General features: G+C 39.6%; 1 protein-coding gene and 1 long non-coding RNA gene across 2 annotated transcripts; one reads left to right on the top strand and one right to left on the bottom strand.

The window, feature by feature from the left end:
• Window positions 1-793: 793 nt before the first annotated feature.
• Window positions 794-9,341, bottom strand: gaa (alpha glucosidase). Its single transcript, XM_038700026.1, is given in 20 exon segments — window positions 794-1,005; window positions 1,228-1,380; window positions 1,521-1,685; window positions 2,306-2,404; window positions 2,563-2,704; window positions 2,818-2,966; window positions 3,123-3,274; window positions 3,460-3,593; window positions 4,005-4,122; window positions 4,335-4,419; window positions 4,596-4,709; window positions 4,793-4,903; window positions 5,040-5,171; window positions 5,382-5,500; window positions 5,698-5,817; window positions 5,954-6,050; window positions 6,472-6,637; window positions 7,184-7,335; window positions 7,956-8,078; window positions 8,080-9,341. Coding segments are annotated over 20 exon segments (2,826 nt in total). The 5' UTR covers window positions 8,509-9,341; the 3' UTR covers window positions 794-939.
• An 8-nt stretch (window positions 9,342-9,349) lies between these two features.
• LOC119889157 lies at window positions 9,350-10,020 on the top strand. The gene is made up of 2 exons (XR_005442018.1): window positions 9,350-9,748; window positions 9,962-10,020. It is a non-coding gene; the product is annotated as an uncharacterized LOC119889157 (long non-coding RNA).
• The last annotated feature ends 3,940 nt before the right edge of the window (window positions 10,021-13,960 follow it).

Here is a 13,960-nt window from a genome sequence, read left to right on the forward strand (position 1 = left end):
AGGGCGCGACTGCACTTTAAAATATAGACAAATATATTTTACAGTAATCAAAGTCATCATCCGACCCAGCCTACCTTAACGGTTTTACCCTTTTACATCATAAGTGACGTTTTAAAGGTCACTGGCAAAAGCAGTTGGTCCATCATCAGGACCAGAGCATCTCCTCACACAGCATAAATAACACGCAATTAACTGCCTACAGCGTATACTTCAGAATTTTACATTAGTTGTAAATTTGGGGATATGATTAATCATTCACGTATTTATTCATTATATACTGTACAATGATGGTGGTACAGGTAAATGTAAAAGTTTATAAGTTCACCCACTAAAAGCCATATAACTGAAGCTCATATAGCAGCAGTATCCTGATTACCCAATATGTGATGGATTGGCTAGGAGTTTGTTGCCTTGTAACACCTTAATGTTGTAAAACTATTATTTTGATAAAAAGTAATGGCATACATTTGAATAATAAAACTTCATTTTAGATTAAAGTAAATAAAGACAGCATAAAACATTATAGGTGACTCACCAATAAGCAAGTTAAACCTTCTGACAATTGCTTTAAATGCAGTGCTGCAGACAAATGCATCTTCTCATCAATCTCATTTTATTTGTAATGCTCTTCAGTAACAAATATATAAACATGTTTAAAAAATACAAAGAAATATAAACAGGTGTCTTGATTCAGTGTAGCAGTAGCAGCAACAATTAGCAAGAAAACCTGACACATCAAAATGATGGCTCCCTTTGTTTGATCTCATCCCATTTTAAAAAACCTGCTCCTATAAGGTACTAATTTCCAATTTCGACAAAAAGGGCAGAGCAAGCGTGAGGTGCATCACGAGGGATTGTTGGGACGGCTCAAGGAAATCAGCTGGTGTTTTTGGCAGCAGTGAAAAATGCAAGGGTTTCTGGGATTCAGTGTTCAGTGCATCAGAAAGCCCACTGCACTGTAAACACCTCTGACATGGGCAAGGCCAGGCTGGTCACTGTCAAAACCTGGGGCAAGAGAAAGACACAGAGAGTTTCGACTGACAGAATGGCTTAATTTCTGCACAAAGACCTGATATAGTAGAGGTGGAAACAGTAGACATAACAAGGAAAAAAGTAGGACAAACATGGAAAATAAATACATGAACAGGATGAAACATACAGACACTTACCTGCAGAATGACATTATCAAACACCAAAGAAAATAGTGCTGAGTAACACAGAACTCACCTTGGTGTCAGTGCGGTATGTGAAATCCCTGACTTTGTCCCCATTGGCTAATACATATAGAGGTGGTGACGGCACCCCGAACACTTGCAGCCCTCCCAGTACCAGACCGTCCAGGGCCCCATTCAGCCTGAGAGGATCACTCACCACCTGAGACTGAAGTGGGAGTTAGAGTAGAAGGTTTTTAAGCATTTAAAAATAATTGAGATCAAGAAACTTTAAGTAGTGGTGCGTTCAATGCAAAACACTGCCTCATCAGCTTTCCCAATGCAAATATCACCAGTCTCTTACTCTACCTGTCCAGCAATGAAGATAATGTAACAGTAATTTCCCATTTCAAAGGTGTCAAGACTGTCCCCGTCATCCCAGAACAAGTGGCCCCGGGCCCAGCCTCCTGCTGACAGTGCCACCGTCAAGAACAAAGGGTTTCTGCGTGAGGCTGTGGTTGTCAAAGCGGGCTCCTTCACAAGAAAAGGCAGATCAAAGAAAACACCATGAAACGATACAAAACACACTTTTCTGACTTTCAGCTAGTTTTAAGCTTTTAAGACATCAGTCAGGATGTCATGATAGTTCTAGCTCAACACAACCTGATGCAATGTCCATGTCATAGCCATATTACTGAACTAAGTGTGTTTACAAAATTGCAAATGTCCATTGGAAAACGATTTTCTTCCACTGAACAAAACAATTAATGAACAGTGGCTAAAATAAATGATTGTTAAGTTAAGCCCCTTAGAAATTAATCAATAATATATATTAACAAAATTTTAATCTTCTGCCAAGGAACTGTATCAATTATCAAACAAAGCCTAACAATGTGAAGTGACTATTATTTAAGTTAAAAGTTAAAAGTCACTGCTTGTTTATTTTATACCAGCCTCAAACATAATTCAGCTAAACAGAAGTAGAAGTGTTGTAGCTATCTCAATTATGTATTGTGGGATTTTCTATCCTCAAATATTTTATTAATAATTGATCAAACACATTTTGTCACCAACTAAACCAAACATTATTCATAAAGTACTCAGCTCAGCAGATGAGTTGCATATTGGCAGTTTTTTCCAGAGTGGACACCCACCTGCCGGGGGATAATGTGTCCCTCTCGCACGTGTACGTTGATGGTGTCCAGAGGGGCTGGCAGGAGCAGGTACTGACCCTTACTGTAGAAAGGCTGACCCTAGAGACCCCAAAGGGAAACAGGTGAACACTTCAGTCATGTGTTACCACAGAACGCCTCGAACATGTTGGCTTTTAATAGTAGACAAACACAAATGGACTGAGCCTTAGTGGTGGTATTGTGAGAGACAGAAAGCTGGATAGGGCTGAGTGACTCACATTATGCAGGCTATACCATGTGCCAGGGGGCAGGTAAGCGGCCAGCTCTACTGCCCCTTGCTCTAAGACTGGGCTAATAAGAAGTGAACTCCCCCACAGGAACTGTCGGTCTATGGACTGTGAGTTAGGGTCAGTGGGAAACCTAAGAGGAATGCATAGGGAGCAGAAAATATGATGTTATGGAAAGTGTAGCATGTGGTCTTAATCATTTAATTTATGTAGGACAATAAATGATGCAGAGGACAGGACACATACTCCATGAAGAGAGGCCTGGCCACAGTGTCAGCTGAAGTGTGTGCATGATGGAAGAGTGTGTAGAGGAACGGGAGAAGGGAGTAACGAAGGTTCAGTGCACTCCGCATGGCTGCCTGGGCCTTCTGCCCAAAGATATAGGGCTCCTGAGGCTGCGGGACACATAGAAACACACAGACAATGAGAAGATATAGAGTTACCTCTATTCATAATGCATGAAACAGATGGACTGCTCTAGACGCAGTGGAAAAACCATACGGTAGAGTAGACCACCTACGCCCTAAAAAAAAAAAAATACAGTGTCTCACAGCATTCGGCTTGTCATTGTGGTTTCTCATAAATGGGTAGAAGGCCCCGAGCTGCATCCATCGCACACACAACTCCTCGGTGGTGTTGCCTCCAAAGCCACAGATGTCCGCCCCCACAAGGGGCACCCCGAACAGGCTGAACTGCAGTACCGCTGAAGGGGTGGAGGGTGCAGAAGGTCAGTCAAAATCTTCAAAAAAAGATTTTACAAAAAACTTTCTCATGGTTTGGTTGAACCTTTATTCTATCACGTACAGAATCACATGCCGTCAAATATCTGTGAAAATGAACATAACAACAACACAGTATCATGGCCTTTCAGAGAGTACATCTCCTCACCAGGGATGGAGTATCGTAGCTGCTCCCAGGTGCTCCTGACGTCTCCTGTCCAAACTCCAGAGAATCGGCCGATGCCAGGGTAGGAGGAGCGAGAGAGGACGAAGGGTCTCTTTCCTCGCACCTTCATAAGAGCGCTAAGGATGGTGGCCAACCCCAGGATGAATACAGTGTACATACATAACAATTAACAAAAGCCAAAGAACAACAACAAAGAATTTGAGTACCTTTTAAGGCACAATATAAGTAAAAGGTATTATGATTGTTATAATAACTTGTTACTATGTTCAACAAAAAATTGTTTGAGAAAGTCTATTTTTTGGAATATTAAAATAATCATACACTTGTAACCACACAAGAGCTGTTTATGTGACACACTGTTGACCTACTTTTGAGCTAAGATAAGGTTTTAAGGTTGTAAAAACATTTATGACATCAACTGATGTCAAAAGATCAGACGTTGTTTTTTGTTACAGTGGTGTCTTATTATCACTATCCCATAAAGCTGACAGCTTGCATACAACGGCCACTTATTGCTTATTGCTGACCTGTGTGTCGCATAGGCTTCTGTCAGTCCGTACATGTTGTGCAGGTTGTAGTGAGTGGACAGCTTCTGCTGAGCTGACATACAAAGAGTTCCTGAGTTCAGCTGGCCTCCAACCACCCCTGTTTGTAAGAGAGACACACAAGCTACTACTTACTACAACATAATGTAGCCATGAACAGATTAGTTGTGTATTTATAGTAGTTTACATGGCATCTTATACAATATCCATTTATATACTTTAATATATGAACTGACTATAAATGTAACACCAGTAATGTTTGTATGCCTTTAGATTCTGATAACGTGCAACACTGATGTGAAGTACACTTACTGGGTGTGTAAGGCGGGTTCTCAAGATCACTGTCAGGACAGCCCTCCACTGAGCCCTGCACAAAACTGGCTGGTTCATTCATATCCTTGGTGGAGCATGGGAGAAAACAACAGGATAAATTATTGATGTGATTTTAAGATGTCAGCAAACAAAACACACAACCTCAAAACCACGGACATGTTTCAGAACTGAAAACCTGACATACCTGACAAGTCATACGAGGCTAAATAACCTGTGCTATCTGCGTGTGTAGATACTCACAATCCACAGACCATCCACAGGAACTTTAGAATGAAAATCTCTGATGCAGTCCTCCCACCAGCGTCTGGTCTCTGGGTTGGTGAAGTCGGGGAAGGCTGTTGGGCCAGGCCAAACCTACACACACAGTATGGGAATATGCATGCCATACACACTTCACAATGGGACAAAAAATAATACATCCCAAGAAAAAGTCTTACCTGCCCTATCAGGATGTGTCCTGTAGCATTTTTAATGAAGACATCTCGTTTCAGTCCATCATCAAAGGGAGAGTAAGTTCCAGGAGGGCTGGTGCTGCTAATCCCTGGGTCCTTTGAAACCAGGAGAATATGACAGTCACAATTTAGGAAAGTTTTGCTGCAGTCTACTGGAAAACTACTTCTGCTCATCTAGAGAACACACAACTCTAACCAATTTTGAGGTATTTTAAACTGAAAGATGTCACACCAGGATAAGGATGTACTTCATGCCTGTCTTATGGAACTCCTCCACCAGAACTGGGAGGTCCCCGAATCGCCAGGGGTCAAAGGTGAATACCCTGCGCTTATTTGCATAGTCCAGATCATTCCACTGCACATCCTGGTGATGAAAAACACAAAACACAAAATGATCTCAGAAAACAAAGTGATTTAAAGAGAAGTCTGAATGGAAGTCAGCATTGTCCAGAGCTAATGATCATTTGTTCCTAAGTGTAAATTCTCTCTTTTCTGATTATGGTAAAATGTGAACATTCATAGCACATACATAGGAAAAATATCCTGTGAAGAGCTTTGTGAATACTTAATTTACCATGGGAAATTTTGCATTGTGCATGCGTTGTGCCACATGCCGGGTTGTATTTGAGGTTGTGTAACCCCAGCGACACAGATGAAAGCCCAGTGACCAATAGGGAGGCATCATAGGATAGCCTGGGGACAGATAAATGACAACGGGGAATCACATAAACACATCCACTACTTAAATTTACAGTATACATAGTGACATTCTGTAACAGTTATTCCACTTAGAAACTACACCTTTCACTTGCTGGCATGTATAAACTGTACGCTTGTTGCTCCCTCTACCTGGAGATGTGTTACTGAGCGCCAACACTGAAGAGACGTACCAATGACCTGGAGGTACTGTCGTGTAACACTTTGAGGGTCAGGACCTAAGAAAACGTACAGGTCCAGGATTCCACCGATAGCCACCCAGGTGAGAGCGGGGGTCGGCTGCAACATCACCTCTACAGAGACATTTGGAAAGATATTTAGCAATAACATTCTCATGTGCTACAAACAATAATTCTGCATAGAAAGTGAAGGCAAAAGAAATGGTAGCGGCCTGTTGCGTGTGTTTTATTTGAAGAGATAGCTCGGTACCGATTGCATTGCTGTTGAGAAGGAAAACTCCGTGTGCCAAGCCGTCCTCCTCCTGTATTATGTAGAATGGGTGGGAGCCATAGAGGTTAGCATCAGCCTGTAGAAACAGAGTCAACATTCCCCGCTTAACAAGGACTGTTCTGCAGACGGCAGCTTGATGCTATAAATTAAAAGGAGGGGATGGTTGTGTTTTGCATAATGGCTATCACTGACATGTTCCATAGAACAAGGCTTTTGGCCCTTTAGAGCGATGAAATGACAGCTTGCAACCCCTTGTCAAAGATTATATGTCTTTGAGTTTGATATTTCTTGTCTGATTTTAAGTTTCTTCTAAGTTTTGTTTCATTCAGGTTTTTGTAACTACAAGGGGTTAAACTATCCACTCACAGATATTAGAAAAAGATTTGTTAAAACAATGTGCGCAGGAGGAATATATTATATCTTGACCCTTCAGATTTTTCTTGTGACCTCTTGAGGGGTCCCTTCCCTCAGGTTGAGAGCCAAAGCAACAGACTCACATGAGGCGCCATGTCTCTGTTCCAGAGAGTCAGTGTTGTCCAGTTAAGGTCCAGAAGGAGGGAGGTGTAATGCTCCCCAAGCCCAGACACAAGGGAAGAGGCCAGTGTGGTGGACAGCTGCAGGTACTGGTCAGCAAACAGCAGAGGAGCAACGGTGGTATTCATACTGGACAGGCAGGACACAGGAAACAAACAAACATGCATTACATGAGGATCATGATTAAGCAAATCGGTCATTTCACACAGACTTAAGAGATAATATTCTTCCTTTATGAAGCTTCTTATGGCCTTTCAGGGAAGTGTTAATTATGCAACAACCTAAATATAAAACATTTAGTTGGATAAATATCTCCTTGACAGTGTAAATCAAACTGAATATTATATACCTTTGTAAAGGTAGAATTTATAACTGAGCTGTTGTGTTGGATTACATTATGTTATTGTAAAAATGTACTGCATATAAATAAATACATAAATACCACAAACCCAATAAAATATACACATGAATAAATATAAGGAGAAAAAATAAATTAATGACTTAACTGTGGAACTGCAGAAAATGGGACTATAACAGTGGGAACAGGCAACAAGCTGACTGAGTATGAGTAAGTAAGTCACTGATCATAATGGACGTAGCAGGTAAGGCTATACAAACGTTACTATGATGTCATCTATATATGTACACAGATTTAAACTGAACACAACCACTCACATCACCCTGCCATTGGATTTTCGCCGCACTATGAAGCCAAACGGGTCAGACCGGTATTCGGTGGTGTAGAAGGCATCTTGGGTATCAGCTCTGCTCTGATGAACACCAGCTGGGAGCTCAACTTCATACCGCTGAGATGTTGGGTCCTTTAACTAGAGAGAAAACACATATCTGTTTACAGATTCATACATATGAACGAATTAATGAAGTTTTTTTAGTCAGTCACACAAAATGCTCAGCCCACATGGGCTTCAAACACACCACAAATTCCTATAAACCAGATTCGGAGTGTCGCCTATATTTTCAAACAATACTACAAAAAGAGGCAGAAAATACCAAAAATCAACTCGAGAAACTTTCACAATCAGATCTTCAAATCTAATTGTCTACAACAAAATTATAAATCACTGAAAAAGACATTTACTACGTAATACTGAAGAAATGTGTCTACTTTTTGTTTCACAGGCTTTTGAATCAAAGTAAACTGAACAAAAATAAACAACCATTCCAATGTTTGATCATCTGTACACCTTAATATTTCAGTGTAAATGAGTATGTGCAATATAACACAATCACACAATCGGTTTTCCTCCTGAATGTTTTGAAATCTTGATGGGCATGGTATAATTTATTCCACAACTACATTACAGTAATCTATACTTACCATGCAAATCAACAGGGAGCTTAAAAGGACCCTGTATATTTCTTTCATTGTGTCTTTTTAAATGGTTGCAGAGGGAAAAAATTTTGAGTATGAGTATTGCGTACTCACAGTGAGGTGTAAGCAGCCGGCAGTCTCTTCTATGACTTCTATGTGTAGCATAGAGATATCTCTGGGGAGATAGGAGGGGGTGGCACGAGTCAGGGTGGCAGCCTGGCCTCGCGTGGTGGGTGTGAAGGGACCCATTTTTATAGCCAGGGTACAAACTGGGGTAGAAGCACCAAGGTGGTCCTGCAGAGTCAGGCAGAGGGACGTAGCAGCATCCCCTCTCTTCACACTCTGTCTGGCTGAGAACCCTGTCCCTGCCACAGTCAAACCGGCTGTCTGGGGCCATGATACATTTACTGTCTCTGGAAATGTCAGTCTCATGGGAGCTTTCTGGGTGGCCTCCTTTGGTCTCCACTGAATTGTTCTGTGGTTTTGCTGGATTATTATTAACAAGTCTTTCGTGTGCTGTATTTTTGTGTTGCTTAGCATAGACTGATCTAACAAGTCTGTTTTCATGGTTCATGAAAAAGTGGTCGATGTACAAACATACTGTCAAAGCAGAGGCGAGGAGGAGCACAGCTCCAGTAAGGTTAGACAGCAGCCCCATTACCCTCATCAGAGATAAAGTTACACACGCCTTGTGCTTCTTATGGTGTAAATATTCAATAGCAGAGTGCGTTGTACGTTTCACAGAGCGCAGTAGTGAATAAATAGCTAACGGAGATTCAATAGCCACTCACAGTTTTGTTCATTTTGTGCACGCTGAACCGTGTTTCACTGCCCAAGTGTCATTGACAGCTGAATTAGTTAGCAGTTAGCTATCAAGCTATTCAGGGGTCGGAGGTATTTCTTAGCATTTCCCTCAACACAAATTACGTGCAAGCAGTGACAGGAAAATAGTTGTGTTGCAAAGCAGCAGAATAAGCTGAATTTGAGTGAAGGCTGCATAACGTCTTTCTTAAGACAAGGCAAACGGTCGAACATGAAACTAGGGCAAGCACACTGGGACAAAAGTGCTTCTTCTTCTTTGTGGTTTTACGGCGGTTGCCATCCAAAATGTTGCATTACCGTCACCTTCTGGATGATTTAGTTTTCCCAGTGCAATAAATTTACAGTGCTCACCCAAAATACTCCCATTCAATGCATTGTCCGTTTTATGACTCAGACTCAATGGTCTGAGATGGTGTAACTCCTTCCCTCAGAGTTTCTTCTCCTGATATGCTATGTCTGCAGTGTCAGCATCACACACCGTCTTCATCCTCTCTGACTTGCTCTTAATTTCCACAGCACAATCAAAACACCATAGAAATTATGCCAGAAATTGCTTCTTGTCCATGCATACCATGTTCTGCTCATCCCCATTCCTGCTCCTTTTGCACTGCTGGCCGTTCATCATTTCTTTGCAGTCTCTCGATAGCTTCGGCATGACAAACCCTCTTCTGATGATCTGATTTCATTCACTTTTAGGCTATGTAACTGTCTCAAAGACATGTTTTAATTGAAATGTCTATTTTGTATATTTGTATGTGGAAGTTCATGAATATTTGAGTTCATACAGCCATTTAAAAATAGGAAAAACATGTGAAGATGTTAAAAGGGGTAACATTAAAAGGGGTAAAATTCACAAAAATGTCTTTAATTTAAATACTGTTAAAAATGTTGTGCTTTTATGTAAGGTTTATTTCAACGAACAACAGAGAGTAATGGGAAATGGGTCACATGAACATAGTTAAGATAAGGGCATAACCATGGCATTATGGGTAAGAGACAATGTGGAGGCAGAGCAGAGCATGCAGAGGAACGAAATAAAGCTCCAAAATGACCGTATTCTGCACTTGGTTCAAGAGGCGCACACGGTAATTGCCTTTCATTTGTTTACCTTGGTGTATGGTACTTGTTGGTGTACTTTACGGTGGACAATATTTTTGTTTGGTTATATTGTATGATTTCATTGCATTTCGCTTGTGTTAATGTGTTTGGGCCTGTTTATCAATGGACACTAGCTTGAAAGGCCTTAAAGTGAATGTGAGGTGAATGTTTTAAGCTGTATGTCTTTTATTTTCTTGTAGTTTTCACGGTGTCTGCTGACGAAGGAGAGAGTTACGATAAAATAAATCTTCAGAAGACATCTGTATGATGCGTGGCCATTATTTCTTGGGACCAGTATAGCTACAGGCTATTTGTTTTATTTTTCCAGACATGCTGACCCCGCATGGTGATTTCCCGCACAGTGAATGCACTTTACTTGTTCCTGCTCCTCTTCACGACACACTCCTCACATTCCTCCTACAACTTCTGACTCCTCTACAATCCTGACAACTGACGCACCTTAATGGAACTCTTTAATAAAGACTCACCACTTGACATAGGTTATATAATCTTAATATAGCCTACCCTCTAGGGCAAATCTCCCTCAAAAGTCAAACACACACAGTTACTTTACTCCGTTTCTCCATGAGGGAATCTTGTAAGTCTTCTCGCCTCATGTCCCCCCCCACATTTTAAAATCTATGTTGTTTCCCTCACTTTTCTCCCGCGATTTCGGAGTTGGCTCATAGCCGAGGCGGTTTACTACGACTGAGTTGTCAGTCACACACTCCGCATCAGACATAACCCAGCAAGCAAGTTCACGGTTAAAAGACGTCTAATAGACGTCTACACAGAGCCCAGACGTCTTGGCTAAAACAGGGCTGAATTTGGGCTGTCAGTGAAAGTTTGGTAGACGTCTAACCACGGCCCAAAAGTAGTCTAGTCATCAATCAGACCACCATTGAACGGGTACATACAGACGTGTATTAGATGTGGAAAATGGGTCTAGGTTAGCAAGGTTGAATTTGGGCTGTCAGTGAAAAGTTAATAGATTTCTAACCATAGCCCAAGAATAGACCAAGTACACAGCTTTTGAATGACTACATGTCTACCTCTAATAGACAACAGAATAGTGGCTAAAGGATTTTTACTCAAACATTCTCATGAATGGTAATCTGTACAAACAAATTAAATATAAAGATTTCATTAAGAAAAAGGATTACAACATAGACAACTTAAGATAATACAACATGATGAAAATATAAAGGAATTATTGATAACATATTGTAAATACAAAACAGTTTATATGAAAATACAAACTATTTTAACAACATGCAGTAATAAAAACATAAATAATGACAAAATAAATGGGTTGGCTACATCCAAAACTAGATTTTCATCTAAGCTGCTTGATGCAGCAAGATCAACAGATGGGTCTCTATTTTGTTAAGACATGACTACTATCAACAAATGATTTTAAATGAAAACATACATATATTTCTAATTATCATTCTAATGAAGGTAAAAAAAAAAAAAAAATCTTTTTAATTTAAAAGCCCTTATTACTGACCCTTGTTTTAACCATCATGTTGCATTAGAACAACCAAATAGACAATTGGGAAAGCTGCTTTTATTCTTTTGACAGAGCTATGTGCTGTGAATGTAAGTGTTCTGAATATTTATTGTTGTGACTGTATGCTGGATAATTTGCAATAAATAAAAAGTCAAAAGTCAAAAGTAAAAAAACTTATATTTTCATATCATAATGATCTAGTGAGTAAAATATATGTGTGGCTTTCATAACAAATTATAATCGGTAAGGTTGCACATGTTTCATGTTCACCCCCTCTGAATTCAGATAATACAATGTAAGGGTTTTTGAGGGCACAAGGAAACACGTGGGTAACGTTATCATGGAGTTACAGTAATGTTAAGTTACACTTGTATGTTAAGCTAACCACAACGTGCCTCATTCTATAGGCTACTGTTACCCGCTGAAATGTCACGGTTCCTACACATGTTAACAAATAATGTAGATAAATAATGAAGACAGGTCAGTTGCTCACTGAAAGGCCGTAACGTATCCCTCGTGTAAAAGTGGCCAATTTGTTTATCGCGAGATCTGGCAACTGACGTCTACCAGGGCCGTCCCTCATAGTTCCTGATGTCTACATTGCCAGTAGTCATGTCTCAGTGACACAAAACTCATTTTCACGAACATGTTTGGTAATTTGGGACACAGTTTTATTAGTGCAATTAAACCTATTGACATATTTCAAAAAGGATTTTAAACTTATTTCTTAACCATAACTAAAATAAAATAAATTTAAACACATATGTCTAAAGTTACATGATATCTAGCCTATCATTTGTTATAGTTGTTTGTGATAGCTTAATTCATTATTAAATCAGCAAATGTCAACAGGCTAGACTTTTGATTAAGATGTTAAAATCATTAAAGATTCCAATATGTTGTCAAACATTTATTTTATTTATGTCTGTTTCTTGTTGTTCTATTCTGCAACAGACCTTAAATTTATCATAAGAATAAATCCACATATTAAACAAAGTGAGTAGCAAACGCCTGCATGCATCAGCATTGCTTCTTGATTAGACTTAATTACTGTATACTGTATGTTACAGCACTAACACATTAAACATACTAAACATTTGCTTTATTGTTTACCATTGTCAGAAGATTGTTGGAATAAGCTAATTTGACCAAGGGCCTTCTAGAGACAATGTGGGGGATTAGCATCATTAGCAATAGCATCTTACTCTATCTACTTAAAAGTTGCCTGTAGGTTACATCTCTGTGGTTCTATGTTGACATACATGAGTGGTCCCTCTGTATATCTGGTTTTATGAATCCACACTAGTGAAAAATTTCATTTTAATAGCCTTTTAACACTGTCCCAATATATCTGAAACATGCTGTCCCAAATTACCACAACACGTTGGGTAATTTGAGGCAGCAAATAAATGTCATAATTTAAAAAATGTAAACATAATTTCCAAACAAAATATTTGTATTTTGGTACACTATCACATCATACATGTTTTGCATATCATTTAAATCTACAGTATATTAGTCATCAAATGTTTTACCCTTATATTGAAATCAAGCTGAAGCCTATTTCATTTCTATTAACTCCTGTTTTTTGGGATCAACTTCCTGTTTAATGCAGACCACACACCCCGATGTGGTGGCACATAAATGATTCAACAAGGAGCTGCTCCCGTGTTACTGCCTCAATACTTCTTTGCGTTTTAAAGATTATGTTCATAGATGCTTTTGGAATAATGAGATTGTATTGTCTACCTGTGTTATTGCAAAGAAAGTGGTTTGGTTGGGTACATGTTCACAATTAAAGAGACAAGCAGCAACAGTAGGCTGGGCAGCAAGTGTGATATTTTAAAGTGATAAGGTTCCTTATCAATATTGATTGATAATTGATAAGGAAAAAGGAAAATAACTGCAGAAACAGCTAAATTGCAGATAATCAACAAACAAAGCCAATTGCATTCCCTGGAAATGACCTGTTGCACAGCATATGAAATATATATTTAAATATATAAGCCTATAGATAGAGTAATTGTACTTTTTCTTGAGTAAATTTTGTAATTTTGAGTAGGTTATACTCTACCCGCCACTGGCCAGCAGCACCAGTACTAGCGCTGACATGGTGAACATGAGACAGACAGCAATAGGGCAAGATGAGGGCAATAGCAAAACAGGCAAAGAACAGCCCAAAGCACCAGTTTATGGTAAGATTGATGATGATATGGCTTATTTATTTTTCATTTATTGTACTCAAGGACAAGGATAGGAGTTTCTAGTTTTTAAAATTATTTTAAAGGCTCATTTAGTTATGTACTCTACTTGCATAAAATTCTCCTGGGCCATTTGTTTGCCCCTGTCTGTGACCATTCTTGGCCTTAAAAACTTGGGTCCTGATGTGTATGTGTCACTGCTATGTGTCCATAAACAATTTAATAGTAGTTAAAATGTTCACACCGTATTTTAAGAGGAAGAAGACCGAGTGAAATAAGTATTTGACCCAATTTCTGGCCCCCAGGTATCTTTTATACAGGTAACGAGCTGAGATTAGGAGCACACTCTTACAGGGAGTGCTCCTAATCATATTTGTTGATTCCAAACTCTCCACCATGGCCAAGACCAAAGAGCTGTCCAAGGATGTCAAGGACAAGATTGTAGACCTACACAAGGCTGGAATGGGCTACAAGACCATCGCCAA

The sequence above is a fragment of the Micropterus salmoides genome, unplaced genomic scaffold, assembly GCF_014851395.1.
Source record: "Micropterus salmoides isolate LMB-PRFRI ecotype aquatic unplaced genomic scaffold, ASM1485139v1 Ms_hic_scaffold_10, whole genome shotgun sequence".
Classification (NCBI taxonomy): Eukaryota; Metazoa; Chordata; class Actinopteri; order Centrarchiformes; family Centrarchidae; genus Micropterus; species Micropterus salmoides.